The sequence below is a fragment of the Juglans microcarpa x Juglans regia genome, chromosome 1S, assembly GCF_004785595.1.
Source record: "Juglans microcarpa x Juglans regia isolate MS1-56 chromosome 1S, Jm3101_v1.0, whole genome shotgun sequence".
NCBI lineage: Eukaryota > Viridiplantae > Streptophyta > Magnoliopsida > Fagales > Juglandaceae > Juglans > Juglans microcarpa x Juglans regia.
In genome coordinates, this window is record NC_054595.1 from 18,532,876 (window position 1) to 18,550,296 (window position 17,421).

At 34.3% G+C, this 17,421-nt stretch overlaps 1 protein-coding gene across 1 annotated transcript; it reads left to right on the forward strand.

Annotated features, from left to right (window-relative positions):
* Window positions 1–14,234: 14,234 nt before the first annotated feature.
* Window positions 14,235–15,118, forward strand: LOC121246691 (phylloplanin-like). The gene is made up of 2 exons (XM_041144924.1): window positions 14,235–14,510; window positions 14,669–15,118. Exons 1-2 carry the CDS (start codon window positions 14,324–14,326, stop codon window positions 14,953–14,955), a joined length of 474 nt encoding a protein of 157 aa, XP_041000858.1. The 5' UTR covers window positions 14,235–14,323; the 3' UTR covers window positions 14,956–15,118.
* The last annotated feature ends 2,303 nt before the right edge of the window (window positions 15,119–17,421 follow it).

Below are 17,421 nucleotides of genomic sequence, written 5' to 3' on the forward strand. Positions count from 1 at the left end.
AAGGGAAATCATGTATGAATTAACAGTGAACAGTCACTTATCATTTAGTAATGCAAAACCAAAGTTGACCGTAAAAATAGACTAAGTCAATATCAAATAACTGAAGCAAATTAACAAGTGCACTAATATGAATTCAGCCTCACCTAGATGTGCTAATATGTGAAATTGGGAAGCTGTTACATAACCTGTCATACTCGGCACTGTCATAGATTCTCAAAGGGTGAAATAGGCTGTGTATTACAAGCATGGTTTCTCGATCTATTTTGATTCATGTTGAAGCTGCTGAGACACAGGTAGAGCATGTAGACTCTAGAAATCATTACTTAAACCTAGTTAAAACCAACCTCACAGTACCATAGTTTATAATTAAAATATGTCTAATATGGTGGATGTTCCAATTTCTAACAACCATTTCTTTAAATTATAACAGCACCAGTGTTCAATTTCAAGTTCACGATATATTGTTGGTGTATTTGTAGAAAATGTCAAAGCAAAACAAAGAGAATCGTAACAAGCTGAAAATCAATCACACCGCTGGGAGGAAGTCATTTGTTCAAATATTAGAGGAGAATGTATGCACTTGTTATTTACTCTATTCATGATTTTTAGACAAACCGCTAGTTAGACATGCAAGACACACATTGAAGTAACTGAAAAATGCTTGGTTTCTGATTAGGCATCGCACATACATCAGTTTTATGCATTATTGCACATTCTATCAGTTCTACAATGATTATTTATGCTATGTTTGACAGCGTTCAACCACCCCCAACCTAGTAGAGTTTTACAAGGAAGTCTGTTGGTCTAAAAAGAACGATGCATTTGTGATAGAGACAACGGGGGAGCTTTATGTGAGAATTGCATATAAAACATGCCAGTTATAATTTAGTAAATAGTTTTTTTTTTTTTGTTATTAACATGTTTGTAAAAAGTAGACTAATTGGATGGCATAATGTGATGGCAGAACCAAATGGTTGGCAAAATGCTTGATATGGAACCTGAGCAACGTAGTGAAGAGGCAGCAGATTTTGTATTTAGGGATGTCTTGGGATATAGACCAGGTTATGCTAAGGGCCTCGGTGAGATGATAATACTGGACTCTACGGAAAAAAAAGATCGTGAATGCCAGAAACGTCATGCAGAAGAAGTGGAAAGACACAGAAAAGAGGCCGAGTATTACAAGAATGAGTTCGAGGAATTGAGGGCAAGCGTTAGAGTTCTTCTGGAGAGGCAGGCTGAGTATGACAAGACATTGGGTAGTTTAATAAACATAATTCAATCACAAGGAGAGTCTCATAGAGAGACTCATGGTGACTAAAAGTTGTTGACCTTCATTCTAGTTTTTTTGTGGTGTTTTTTTAAGTAAATGGTGCCAGGTTATTTTTTGGGTTATGTAATTACAAGTTTTGGGTGGTGAACAGGAGTTCTAAGGCAGTGCTTGGTAAGTAGATAGGAAATATATATTAATATTTTGTGATTTTCTATTGTAGAGGACATGTAAGTAACTGGGGCATTTCTGTGGGAACTTGGGATGAGTTGTAATTCTCAACATTGACTGGTCGCACCAATCCCTTTAGGTATTGAGCCAATAACTTTCCAGGCTATTAGGCCTAATTCCCTCTTTATTAAGACTAGTACAATATTGCATACTAACACATATATTCTGTATTATCTGACAGGCAATTTGAACGCAAGGTTACTTATTGATATTTCAACCTACTTGAGAGAATGGTGATGCCTTGCCTAAAAAATGGATGCAGCTTGGGCTTCTGGTTAATTAGCACAAGGTTCCTATTCTCTAGTGGCTTTGTCCTCTTTATGGGTTTTTAGTAGCTAGGCATGTTTCTGAATAGTCACTTTGGCTGGAGAATTCCACAAAGTCATTTTAAACCTTCCCTTGCATAATTATCATAATTTTTGGTATATAGATTATGGATTTTAAGTAGCAGTGAAAACTTCGTTGTATGTTACTGGACATGGAAAGGGGATGGGGGTACGGGAGGAGATTGGCAGAATAGTATTTATTGCTTTAACCTTTAATTCGTCATAGTGAAAGGGGTTAAATTCACCTGAATTTATTTAAATTCACAGGCTATGTGGATTTTAAGTGGGTACGGATTTTCTATATAATTGGTACTTGCAGCAATAATAATTTAGATTTATTAACCCTTCCTTCCATGTTCTTATATATTCCGGATGTCATAATTGATTAATTGTAGGCTCATTTTTTTTAACCCTCATTGGCTATATGTACTTAGGGAATTGCATTAGCTCGGCAAACTCAACAGTAATAGGTGTGTGTTTTTACAATAAGATACTATATAACGATTGCTGCCATGTGTTAGGGTATTTTGTGGGAAGAGGCTCCTTGAGGTGTTGATCCTGGATGCATGTTAAAGAGACCAATTTGATATATTGTGACAAGCATTAGCTATGTTGGGGTACAACTCATCATGGACAAGGAATATATGGTGGATGATCAATTGTGAAGTGAATGACTGCCTAGAGAATGAAAGTCTCATTGCCTATCTCACCTCAGCCCTGCCAGCCATTAATATTGATGCCTATAATTTTTAGCTTAAGTTGGATTATGTAAGGTTTATGCATAACTTCTTTGTATTTTAACAGTTTCTAATCAGCTAGAATTAAGTTTGTAAATGCTGTTTGATCTGGACATAATGTAATAGTTACAAATCCTTGATCATTTTTGTCTTAAACTGATCAATGATTTTTAACAAATGTATGGGGATGGATCATAAATATACTATGTTATTGATTTGATCTCAATACACTGCTTCTTACTTAAAAGTTTGTTATAGCAATGCATATATGCAAGTTAATTTGTGATACATATGGTTTTGCATTTCTGAATGGAAGGATAATTTTCGTGTTACCTATTGTTTGTAAACAATTAGAAAAGATTCTCCAAAGCAGGTACTGATGCATTTTAGTAATTCATATATGAAGGGTATACCACTGTGTCAGTTGCAATATTTGCAGCGATTTTGGGGACTCGTTGGGATTGTCAATACCGAAGGCACGTTACACTAGCCATCCCAAATGGTTCAGATATTTGCAGGGATTCTGAAAATCCTCTGGAAATGGGCATTGCATTTTTAGAATAGCCATTTGCAGCGAATTAAGATGCCGCTGCAAATACCTACAAATTTTTTTTCAGCGGCATCTGGTCTAAAATGATCACCGGAAGTAATAAGCGACGATGAATAATTCGCTGCAAAGATGATGTTTTGCAGCGAATTATTAAACTGTTGCATATGATGGAGCAGTTTATGTCGTCGGAAATAAAGATATGCGGTAGACATATCTGACAAAATAGAGTTGAATTGCCAGCGAGATGAGTAAATCGACGATACTATTAGCGGCGATCCAATGAGCAATTGCGGCATGTCAAAAGCGCCAGTAATAACTATTTCCTACATTTTGTGTGCAGGTTTGGAAACATTTTAGTGGCTTGTTAAATGGTCTATTACAGCGAAGATGAGTTCGCCACAAATAGTACTAGTAGCGGCGATTACTAGAAGAACGATGCAATCACTTTGTTCAGTTCGTTTTTTGGCAACTAGTCTTCAGCGAAGAAGAAATCGCTGGGAAAGGCTTTGTTGCGAAGATTTAATGGCTTGTTGCGGCAAATATGGAACGTTGGTAAAGGCCACATTCCTTGTAGTGACATCAACTCAAACAGCCTGCATCATACATTCCTCCAGCAGAGAGAACTCTCAACATAGCAATCCAATAATAAAATGGAAGCCCAAATAATTTTAACCATACTAACATATTCTGTTAAAATTTCCAACACTCATAATTTATTCATATTGCCCACGTAACCTAGCAAACAGTGGAAGAATTCACCTAAATGTGTAGCAACGCGGTATAGTTGCAGTGTGGTGGGGAAGTGGCCGTCAACAAGGGAGTCCACGAACAGAGGTGACGACTTACGGCTTGGTCAGGCACGGTGGCTAGAACTGACATAGAAATGAGTGAGAAAAGTCAGAGACTTACTAAGTCACCCATGAATTAACGATAAAACAGATTGAAAATAGATTTTGAAGTGAGAAAGGTCTAAGATGCTTACAGTAGTAACAAGGAGATCGAAGGTGGCGTTGGGTAGCGGCAAAGTACCCCGAGTAATATAGAAATGCTCGACGTGATGAGGAAAGTCAATCGGTGACATTGTTATGAACCTGATGAGATGTGGTGTCGTCTTGATTTGTAAGTCCTTCATCCATACGATGTCGTTCAATGCTATGTGGTGTTGTTTTATTTTTATTAAAGCTTTGCGTTTTGCTGTTAGAAGAGTTCTTACTTATTTGTACGTCATATAAATAAAGCAGGACAAGAGGAGAGAAAGGATTTTCTGATTTGTTGTCGAGCAGTGTACCTATAAGCCTCATACCCTGCACACCCACTTAAAAACATATCATTTTACCTTTTTATCCTATTTTACTTACAAACATGTCTATAATCATTTTCATTACATGGTTAAAAAATAAAATGACATATTTTTAAGTGGTGTGTAAGGTGTGAGGCTTATATCTAGAATTTTTCTTTGTTGTCTCTGGAACTTTCCTTTGGAGGTTTAGGAATTGCCTCGAATTAATTCGTGGAGCTTATGAATGTATGGATGTATGAACTCAGTGAATAAGATTACGATCCATTTTCCTTACAATCTATTCTGTGAGAGAAAGAAAGAGAATCTCGTGAGGAGATGGAGTGAGGCAGAGGAGAAAGAAACATAACAGCGGGGGTGAGAGGACACTGCAAAGCCACTTACCAGCGTTGCTCAAGCGATGAAGCTCGTCGGCGATAAGATTCTTGTATAGCAACAGTAGTGAGAGACCAAACCCTAACCAACGCAATATTAAGAGAAAAATAGAATGAGAACTGATTTGAGGAAGAAGGAGTTTAAGGGAATCGGTTGAGAGAGATTTGGGAGGGTGAGGCATAATTGTCGAGGCGTGAGAAGGTAGAAAACGGGGAAGAAAGGAAATCGGGAGGGGAGAAACTGACGGGGAAGAAGAAAACTTCAAGGGGTTTAGGGTCATACTCGGAAACGACATCGTGTGGGGGTCCCCTTGACTGGGCTCTTCGTGGGCCTGGGTCGTGGGCTTGGGCCCTGGGTATTACATGGATAATTCATAATCCCTCTCTTCTGTTATCCATTCCCCCGTCCAATCAAGAGGTTGATTCCCAGATAGACTAAGGTTGGTTTTAAGAAAACATGTATATTTTGTTATGAAGAGATGGAAACAACTTCAGTCATTTTATCTGCATTATTCATGAAATCTGTATAAGAAGAGAAAAGTATTTTCTGCCATGATTGTTGTGGACATGAGCAATTTTGACATTTTATTTTCAGTTGTATAAAAAGAGTGAATATAAAATATGAAAATGATCTACCTCTGTTCTGTACTATGATTCTGATATGAAACGTTGCATCTGAAAACCTTTTGGCATGTCATTCTAATCTTGATGTTCTTTCTATTTCCAATGTGACATCTCTAATCCTTAGGGGTGTAAAAAAAACCCTAAAACTGGTTGAACTGGATTGGACCAAACCAAACTAGTGAGTTCGGTCCCCTTTTTAAGCGATCTAGTGCGGTACCGAATTTCATATTTTGAAAACTGTTTTAAACCAGATTGGACCGGTTTGTATATTTATAATTTTTTATATTATATGTGAATTAATAATTAATATAACTTGAGATTCTAATCTTATTATTCAAGTTTATTAATCTTACAATATAAAATTAATATAACATGTGATATAACATAAAAATAATCTAATAATTTTTAATATAAAATTTGATATAACATATAAATTTTAATCTTATAATATAAAATTAATGTAACATAAAATTTTAATATTAAACATAAACATTAATATTAAGTTATTAATATAAATTTACTTTATATATATATATATCAAGGATAAATAAATTTTTGGCATAATAAATTATTATTTTATGTATATATATATTCTTTTTGTAAATACATTTTTACACAGTTGATCATATATACTCATATAAAAAGTCTAGAACTTATATAGATTATAGTTAAGTTCAATCTATACTAGTCTATAACTTACTTTTTGTGTTAATTATTATAAAATAATGTATTTATACTATAATATAAATAAACTAATAGTTTAGCATATGTAAACATCATATTATTACTAACAAAGATACTCCGTAAAACTGAAAAAACCAAGATTGGACTGAATCGAAATCAAAAAACTGGAAGTTTAAGTTTGATTGTAAATTGGTCCGGCACCGATTCTTAAAATTTCAACCCGATATATACCAGTTTGGTTCTAAAAAATGTAGAAAACCAAACCGAACCAGACTGGTTACACCCCTACTGATTCTAGTTATGTTATTATGTTGGTACCAATATTTCTGTTTCTAAGTGCACCCACGTTGGAAAGAAAGTGGTGTTTCTGTGTGGTCTTTCCTGTGTGCAGACTCGGGGCTCCGAGAATTATAAGGGAAAGATTCACTTTTGTTTCTGTCTGGTTTTGCCACCGGGGATAGTTCAACCCTACCACGAAAGTTAAACATGGTCTCTGTTCTGATATGATACTTCTGTTATGATATGATAATGTTAAGCTATACTATGCAAAATGAATTTTGTATATGAATACTTTTGAAACTGCCACTCTGATATTTTGATAATATGTTTTGTTCTGCATAATGAAACTAAATTTGTTTTGTTATATATTTTTACGCTGTAAATGGCTCATGTTTACATACTAGTATATATTCAGTACTTATTAAGTTATTGATAACTCATCCTTTATCTCCACAATATTTTTAGATATTTCTGAATTTTTCAGCTGAGGATCCTAAACAGAAAGCAGGGGCGAGACTATTTGAGCATAATGAATTGAATGTCAAAGGGTACTACGATTATGGAATAGTTTTAGTCAATAAATTTGTTTGGTTCAGTTGACTTGGTATTTTATTGGAGAGTGTATTTTAGGAAATTTGTTTTGTTATGTTAACTTGGCATTTTGGAAGGTTGACGTTTATTTTTTGGCTTTGTGGAGTTGTAGATTAATTATATTGGAATTGTATGATTTGACCAATGAGTTTCATGTGACATTGAGACTTTAGAGTCTATGATTGTATTGTTGAGATGTGATTTTAAGTGACAAGAAATAACTCCCTGACCCTTGAGTACAGGGGATTACAATTTGGTAACGAATATGTTATTTTGCATGTGGTTCTCTAGTTTTTGTTCCTAGTTCTGTTCAAATTATTTTGTTAGGAATCGGAAAAAAAAAAAAAAAAAAAAAAAAAAAAAGAGTATATTTTTAAGCTATTGACAGCAACACAAATATCTGTTGCATTTGAAATCTTTACTGTACTATAGAAATAACTTTTGATGGTTTATTATATTATTTCTTGCAGATTGAGGTATATGGTGGACAAGCTGAGACTTTCGGGGGAGATGTTTCAAAATAATCCAAAGCTGAATCAATGATTAAAATTGTAAGCCCGTCTTTCCCTTAATAAGTGAGTTAGGCTACATTTAGATGTTAAGTTAAGTTGTAGATAGTAGTTTGTAAATATCATTGAGATGAGTTTAACTTTTTTATGTTGAGATGAGTTTAATTTTTTAAGTTAGTAATGTTAAGATGAGTTTAGTTTTTTTTATGGTAAATTGAAAAAGTAGTGGGTCTCATCAATGATTGGTTTGAGATAAGTTAAGTTTGGCTACACAATCTTAGTTTGATGCCAATTTCTACTTCTATCATGCTTAATGATAATTTTCCCCTCATCTGCAGGTAGTTGATGCAGGGGGAACTATTGATATACTGATAAATAATGCAGTTGACTGGATTTCACTTTCACCATATCAAATTCTACTCTTTGAACTTATCCATCATGTTTCCAGGAATTACTCATGATACTTTATTAATGAGGATGAAGAAATCTCATGAGGTTATGATTTGACTGTTAAGGCCTAAGGCCTCATTTAGTGACACAGATGAGATGAAAAATTTATGAATTGTAGTGAGTTAGTTTATAAATAGTATTGAAATAGTTTGAATTAAGATGATTATGAGGTTTTGGAAAATGAGAGAAAAAAAAAAGTTGAATAAAATATTATAAAGTTAAAATATTGTTAGAATATATATATATATATATTATTAGATTTAAAAATGTTGAATTGTTTTTTATGTTTTGTTTGGAAGTTTGGAAAAATTGTAATGATTAGGTAATGATTGGATGAAAAGGTTGAAAATTTAGAAAATTTAAAATTGAAAAATGTTTATATTTGAATGATGTTTGGATGTTGAGATGAGATGAGATAGGTTGAAACTATATGTGAAACCAAACGGAGCCTTACAGGGGTATATCTCCAATATATCTCTATTATCTTTCTCATATTCCATATTTCTTTCTTTAATTTGATATGGCTATGTTGTTCCCCTTTCTCCAGAGCTTGAAGTCATTTATTAGCGATCAGAAATCCAAGGTAAGATCCTTCCTGCACTATTGGAATAATCTATTAAGTTAACTACTCAATGAGTTAACTTTATTTATGTAGATTAGACCAATGTTCAGTCACTTATGGAATATACGGCTTAAGATTGTGATTTTGGAGATATTGAAGTTGCTAGTGAAAAACTAAGAAATTCTAGAAATCAATAGAAATAAAGTCTCTATTCACATGTAATAATATTATATATAGTAGTTGTTATCAAATCATTTCATGTGATTTGGTTTGTAATTTTCTTTCTCTATTGCATCAATAATGACTCATTATGTTATATTTATTATTAATTTGTGTATTATATTTTTTTAAATGTGGTACATCCAATTACTGACGTATTTTTAAATGTCGATATAAAATAAATCGCTGTGGATTTCTATCCAAATTTGGTGTCGTTTAAAAAATGTAGGTAACGTAAATATTGTGACGTTTATTTAAAGTTTAACATATACTCGCAAACGCCATTGACTATTAATTGGTGGCACTTACGAAACGCCTAGAAAACATAGATAGTGGCATTTATACAATGCGCTGGCAACGTACTAGTGGTGGCATTTAGATAAAACGCCGTTAATTTATACAATACAATGGTAAGGTACTAGTGGCGACATTCAGTTAAACGCTATTAATTTATACAAAAAGGTCAATAATGGGTTTTAAACTCCTGACATTTGAGCAAATGCTGGAACACGTAAATAGAGACCCTCAATACTAGCGTTTGGTTGTCAGTAAATAAACGGCGTTAATTGAGCGTTTATTTTAATCGTGGTCATCGCTTTCGAAATGCCAGAATTTCACTTATAAAACCTAACAAGATTAGTCACGAATATATGTTATAACACCCAGGCCTAGCACCAAGCTCAGGCCAATCCAGGGTGCTATAAATTGTTTTCTAAGTTAATATGTATGAAAAGTCCACTTGAGATTTAACGAGTAGTTTTATAATAAGCTCTGGGTTCAAAAATTTATTTTAATAGAGTATGTATTTTATTGGACTTGATAATTAGGTTAAAAATTTTTAATGGACTAAATGGGAATTTGCCTAAAAAATTTATAATACAAGTTGTATTATTTTTAAAATTTGAGTCGAAGACAATTAGTATTTATTATTTATAGAAAGAGTTGAATTATTTTAGAAGTTGAATCAAAGCCTATTAGCATTAATTAAATACTCGACCCACGAAAAATTACATACAAGCCGAAGAGATTTTGAACTGTGCTAATTAGCCAATCCAACCCATTTATTAATTCCATACACTATCTAAGATGTGGCTCAAATGCTTTGAAATGGGTCCAAAAACCCAAGCCATGAGAACCAAAGATCAAAATCCATGCCATGCACATCTCCACCCCACTAAGGTTCACAATAAGATATATATAAATATATATATATATATATATACACATACAAAACCTGCATGTTCATAGTTTTTCAAGTTAGGATTGCCGCAACCTTGAGTTTTTCAAAGGAAATCCTCATCCATGTAGTTGTCGTCAGCCACTGCCTAAGGCCTACTCTATTGCACCTCCACAAGCCGCCAACCCCACATTTCAGTTGACCCATACTCCTCCGCCACAGCATTTAGACAGGCCGAGAGAAAGGAAAACCTCCCCATGTTGAAGTCTAGCAGCCACGTCTCCCTCTTCAACCACCACGTTGATGTCGTCTCCTCCCCTCAAGCCCTGTCGCACGAAGCAGCAGCCTTCTAATGAGGGCAAGTTGCTACATCGCAAGACAACCCCTCCACGTCGAAGCCACTGCCGTGGGAAACGCTGCAACCAGCGCAGACCAGTGCCTATAGCCACGTGAAGTACCTCTCACGATAGCACCATCCTCGTTGGAATAGATCAACTGTGAGCCAAAGCCCCACTATACACTACTGTCTTTGCACCACCCTCTGTAAACCACCATAGAAGCCTCTGTTTCACCACACTGAAACAAAGCAACTCCATTTCTCCTAGCTCTCAACCACGTTAGGTGCCATCAGCCACGACACGGTGAAGTCCAGCGGCACCGACCAGAAACCCTCCCGTTACGCCCATACCGTGCCAGTAAGCCCACGCTTGATTTTCCCCCATGGCGTCTTCTCAGTTTCTCTCATCACATTCTCACTCTCCTTCTCATTCTCTCTCTCTGCGCCATTACAATTTTCTCTCTCTCCCTCCCAAAGTGCTCTGCCACCACTCCCAGCCACCTTGCCGCCGCTTCGTAGCTACTCTCACGATGATTCCATCACATGGTGCTCTCCCTTTTTGACTCTGTTATTCTCAAAAAACATGGATTGCTTTTTGTGATATTTTCGTAATATAAATCTATACCACAAGTTTAGTGATATTACAAAAAATGTCACTTATTCTATCATGTAGCCTTCTGTAAAGCCTAAAAATAGATGCATCTTGTGTTTTTAAATTGGGCTGGGTTATTGTCGCATGAAGCTTCTAGTTGAATCGGTTAAGCCCTTAGAAATTTAAATTATGTAAATATTTACCCCTGTCAATAAGTAACATGTGGGAATTACGTAAATACCCCTACTAATAAGTGTTGATCGTAGGATTTATATTCTACGATATGATTGATAAAACTAAGAGAAATTAGGTGTTTGAAGGTGGAAAATGATTGTAGGAAAATAATTAGTTATTTTAGTATTTCAGGCTTAAATATCAAAATATGAGTTTAATTAGAGATTTAAGTAAGTTACGTGTATATTTTATAAGTAATGATTGATTTCACTCGGCACTGTTGCGGAAAAATTCAAAAAAATTGAAGAGCCAGGTAAGCGAGATTTCTATACTAGACTTTGTATAAAAAGAAATAAACTGTAGTTGATTTTGGAAAAAATATGCATGTTTTGTTATGAAAATAAAAATTTGAAAGCAACCTTGGTCATTTTATCAGCATTACTCATGAAATTTGTTTAAGAAGAGAGAAATATTTTCTGTCATGACTTGTATAGACATGAGCTATTCTTGACATTCTGTTTCTGAAATGTGCAATGAGAGTGAATATGAAAATTTGTGCATAATTATATGACAACAATCTGATTCTGGTTTGTTCTGAATATGTTCTGTACTCTGATATGATATGATATGATCTCTGAAAACCTTTTGCATGACATTTTGTTTCTGTTCTGTTCTAACATCACCAGAGGTGTAAAATTGTGGCCTCTGTTCAGGTTAGTACCAACTTTTCTGTTTTCGGTGCACCCATTTTGGAAGCAAAGTAGTTTTCTGCGTGGTCTTTCCTATGTGCACACTCGGGACTTCAAGAATAAATAAGGAGAAGATTTCACATTCTGTTTCTGCTCATTTGGCCGTCAGAGTTTGCACAATTCTACCACGGGGTTTAAACATAGAATTCTATTATGATGTATTAATGTTTCAGTTATGCCATACCAAATGATTTTTGTATATGAATATTTTGAATTGTCGCTCTGATAGTTTAATAACATGTTTCGGTTCAACATTATAAAAATAAAAATGTTTTGTTTTACACTCTGAAATCTGTAAATGCTCATGTTTCCATACTAGTATATGTTCTCTACTTATTGATCAGCTGTTGATAACTCACCCATTATCTCCATAATATTTTCAGATAATTTTGATGGTTTAGTTGGAAATCAAAAGTAGAAAGCATGAACAAGATTAAATGATCGTAGATGAATAAATGTCAAAGAGTACAAGTAATTATTGGATAGTTTTATATAATAGATTTATTATTTTCTGATGATTTGTATAATTTGAGACGTGGATATTTTTTAGTCTTTATAGAAGTTTTACTTTACCATGTTGAGGTCTATATATTTGATGTCCCTATGAAAGAACATACATACATATATATGTATATTTATATGGTTTGAACAAGTAAATTTATATTTTTTGTAGTTTTGGAATATATAATAGTGTTAAGGGATGATTTTTGGTGATAGAAGATAACTCCCTAGATCTTCCGTTACATCCATTCTGGCCCTTGCCCCTTGATTTTGATCTTCTCCAGAATCGTTTATAACAGTTCGTTCCTTCCAAAACTTTTTAAATAGGTTCATTGCTCTAGTGCACGAATTGAAATATCGACACTTCCAAAAGCTATAGATAGGTCCATATATAGCCCTAGAGCAAATACAGGTTTTTGTCAACTTTTCTTTAATCTCGTGCTCAAACCACACGCAGCAATTAATTGCTTCCGGCTGAGGGCATTCGGGGTGGAATATGCAGACTCCGACATGAGGTGCTTGATGGGAGACTACTTTCAGTTATACTTTTTAATATCACTTGATTTTATGCATGCATATTGGCTGTGATCTAACGCATAAAGCTGGAAATTTGGAAGTGTCTGTGCAATAAACTACTTGAATTTCGTTGCTTATTTATACACACACATACAAATATCCCACAAAGTTGAAAAAGCAAATTAAGTATGATCAGTATAAGTAAAGACAACATGAAAAATTGTGGGTTCGAAATATATATACCGATATAATTTTATGCCTTGTCATTGGTGCTGATATTTGGAATGGGCAAGCATCAATTTGTTTTCGCAGATAAGATGAGATGAATTGAGATAAAAATTAAAAATTGAATAAAATATTATTAGAATATATTTTTTTAATAATATTTTTGTTTTGAAATTTGAAAAAATTGAATTATTTATTTTATTTTATGTGAGAATTTGAAAAAGTTGTAATGATTAAATGAGATGAGATGAGTTGAGAAATTTTATAAAAACAAACGATGAGGCCTTAATTAACAAGGAAATCCCAGATAAAACCCAACGAAGCACAAAATCTAGATTGGTTAAGGGTGTGTTTGGTTACCAAACTCACTTCAACTCATCTCAACTCATCATTACAACTTTTTCAAATCCCAATACAAAATATAATAAACAATTCAACTTTTTCAAATTTCAAAATAATAATAATATTAAAAATAATATTCTAACAATATTTTACTATCACAACTCAACTCAACTCAACTCACTTCAACATCCACACACACCCTAAAAATATCAGCTCGAGAAGCAATAGTGGCTCCATTACAATATGAGTGATCAATCAAGTAGCAACGAGGCTCCACACCGGTGTTGTAAAGAGTGAAGGGACTTCCAAAGGGGCTATAGAAAGCTTTCCTTGATCCAAAGCCAATGCTTATACAAGTTATGATCATTTTGATCAAAAGCATTACTGGAAGTACTCTCACATCAAGCCGGAAGCAACTTGCTGTGATTTGAGCATGAGATCAAAGAAAAGTTGACAAAACCCTGGATTTTCTCTAGCATTATATGGACCTGTCTACAACATTTTGAAGTAACGAGTTTTCAACTTGCGCTTTAGAGCAAATGGACCCATCTACAAACTTTTGGAAGGAATGAGTTACCAGTGATTTTGGGGTTTACCAAAATTAAGGGGCAAGGAGCAGAACGGATGCTGATGACGAATCTTATGATCTTGTCGGGTTGTAGACGTCGTAAGCGCACAAATTAATTAAGATGGCGTGCATGGTGAAGCTGGGCTTCATCACGACAATCTTTAGTTTTCAGAAGTAAAAAGTGAGAATAGGATATATAGTTGCTATCTCTTTTGACTTCTTTCGCGGATCCTCCAAATTGTATTTTCCTTCTACACGCGTGCGTGCATATGCCCAAGCTATTTATGATTCAAGTCAGAAAAATCGGTTGCAAGTTGGCCACTCATATCCTATAAAATGGTTGCATGCATGGGCAGAGTTCCTGCAAGTCAGTTGTAATATTATTAGAGCAAGACACTGTAACTGAAGTACTGATACTCCGTTAGTAATCAACTTGGGAGACATGGCCTCAAAATCAGCTGTCTTTGTTTTGCTCATGGTAGTTGTTGCAGTAGCAGCCCCAATAGCAGTAGCACAATTGGGGATCGTTGGTGGTCTGCTGGGTCTGATCCGCATACAGGGGACTGTATTTTGCTCTATAAATGGCTCTGTAGCTGTCATTAATGGTACTGCCTGCCCGGTCTTCCCAAGTAAGTTAATTTCTCAAAATTTATTACCAGATCATGCTTAAATCCTAGATCAGCGTACGAGGTTTAATTTGTAGATGGCTTTGTATCTTATTGAAACCTCTGTATTACCAACGGTACTAGTACGATGATCACTTTGATAATTACTTGTCATGTTATAGATGCTCTGGTACAACTGCGATGTGGATCTGGAAATGTGGTTTCGAGTACAACGACAAATGGGTCGGGAGTGTTCACAATGCTGTTGGATCCCCTGCAAACGCTGCTCTCTTCACTCTTGTCCGATTGCAATCTAGTAGTCAGCACACCACTCGCCACCTGCAACGCTGCTCTTCCCGGTCTGGGGGTCTTGCGCTCGCCCTTGCAGTTGATAGGAAACACCATTGCTGGCCTCCTTAATGTCGTCAACATTGTTCCAACTGGGTTCCTATTGGTTCCCTCAGCTTGATCAGCAAATAAGTTAATACAAGGATAATTAATTAAGCTGATCATCATGGCCACTGCCATGCAGCTTGTTAGTTAATTACGTACGCGATCGAATAAGACCATTTGTACCAATTACAGGAAGATAATTATAGTATTAAATATTACTATTCTAAATTAAGTCGTCCTATCCTAAGAATTGTCTCTTTTCTTATTGCGAAGGTTGTCATGATCAAAACTGTAAACTTCTTTACGAAGCAGTTCTGCTGTCATTAAGGAATAAATTAAAGCCTTCTATCAAAACTAGCTTGTTTCCGAATCTTCTATCCATTCTGTTTTTGTTGGTGTGTGTGTGAATCTCTCTCTCTCTCTCTCTCTCTCTCTCTCTCTCTCTCTCTATATATATATATATATATATATAATATTAACACATTTTTTTGATATGGTGGCCAACAGTTAAATTCTTTTTGAATATAAAAACGGTTTCATCTCATCATTATAATTTTTTAAAATTTTTATACAAAATATAATAAACAATTCAACTTTTTCAAATCTTAAAATAATAATAATATTAAAAAATAATATTCTAACAATATTTTATTCAGATTTTAACTTTCATCTAAAATCATCTCATCTCATTTTATCTAATTATTCAAAGGAGACCTTAATTGCACCTGGCGGTACTTATGGGGGTATATATGCTCATGCACCCTTCACCGCCCCTCCTTGGACTGCCCAGTGGTTGTTTAGGTACCTCCCCACCCTTCCACATGTAAAGAGTTTAACAAACAAATGGATTATTTTAAAAGTTTTTATTATTATTTTTAGAGTTTTTATATATTTTAGGAAGGAATTGGCGTGCCGAATAATGATCGATGTGATGTGATATTTTTGATAGTGAGTTTTGCTACACAATCTCCACCACACTCCACACTCCACATATTTCTAAATTTTTAAATTTCTTAATATTTTTTTAAATTTTTTTTTGAGTTTATTCTTTTTAAATTATTTCAAATTTTTTATTCATTATTCATATAATACATATTTGATAAAAGAAAAAAATAATAAAAATTGAAAAAAAATGTAGAGTGTGGAGTGTTAGGAAGTTGTGAAGATTTATTGTTTTCTGAATCCATGCTAGGGGAAAAAACAAAGGTAGAAAATAGAATAAAATAGAAAAGGAGATGGAGAAGAGAGAGACTTTAGGGTTACATCTTTATTATTGTCAGTTGTTCTTAAATACATAAAATATGTCCCTATTTATAGATGAATGAAATTAGAAAAATAATGGAAATACAATACTAATTGATTTACAGAATAAATTAAATATAGTAGAGAATATATTACCATGCATACTAGAATATTATGAATATATTCTAAGTATAGTAATATTCTAGCATTCCCTCAAGATTATGATCTCTTCAGGTTGCCGGCCAGGTGAATGGGACTTGTGGGTCCAACTGTCGATCCGGAAAAATGTGTATTTGTGGCACGTGGTGCAAGTGGACGGCGAGTAGAAACAAATTGATGTACAAGATTGATGGTGAAAATGAGAGTAGTAATCTGTTAAGTGCATAAGAAGCCTCTAAATGACGTGTGATGAATGAAAAAGAATACTTTGAATATGAAACTTATTACGAACAACAATCAATTAAACGCATAAGAAGCCTCTAGAGAATGTGATCTATGGTGAATGAAAAGAACACTAAATAATACATTGAATATAAGACTTATCACGAGCATTGATTCGCTAAATGCGTAAAAAGCCTTTATAGAACCTATAGTGACTGGAAAAGAACACAAAATAACATCTTGAATATGAAACCTATCACAAACAGCGATTCGTTAACTGCATAGGAAGCCTTTGGAGAATGTATGGTGAACGAAAAAGAACACCAAATAATATGTTGAGTATGAGGCTTATCACGAACGGTAAAAAAAAAAAAAAAAAAAAAAAAAAAAAAAAAAAAAAAAAAAAAAAAAAAGACTACAAGAGATACTAGGCCGAACTCGATGGCTCTGATATGAGAAAAAAAAAATATTGAAAAAGTGACGTAACTGAGAAAATTTTGTGAGAAGTAAGGCTAATGGAAGAACTTTAAAATAAATAATCCACAAAATCAAGCCTAACATTAGCCAAGAGCTCTGAGAACAAAATAGAAAAGAAGCTGGAGAAGAGAGGTAGGTGGAAGAGAGAGACTGTTTCGATGTTTTTCAAGAGTAGATCAGAGGGTAAAGCAAGCCCATTGAGTGAAGGCCAAGAAGGAAAGTGTATGGATTGAACTAAGTCCAATTTATTAGATTTTCTATCTCTTCAAGTCCTAGCCATTAGGTTCCAGTCTTCAATCTAAGAGTAAAACAAAAGCAAAACAAAAAAAAAATTAAAGAGTGAAAAGATCTTAGAACGAAATTGAGGCCAATCATTTGCTCACCAATATGGTTCAAATTTGAAAACAGCAATTCAAGAAGCAAAACGTTGAATAGGCCAAGA

Coding starts and splice junctions, on each gene's coding strand:
- LOC121246691 (XM_041144924.1), top strand. CDS start 14,324: ATGGCCTCAAAATCAGCTGTCTTTGTTTTGCTCATGGTAGTTGTTGCA. Junction 14,511..14,668: donor TGCCTGCCCGGTCTTCCCAA/GTAAGTTAATTT, acceptor GTCATGTTATAG/ATGCTCTGGTACAACTGCGA.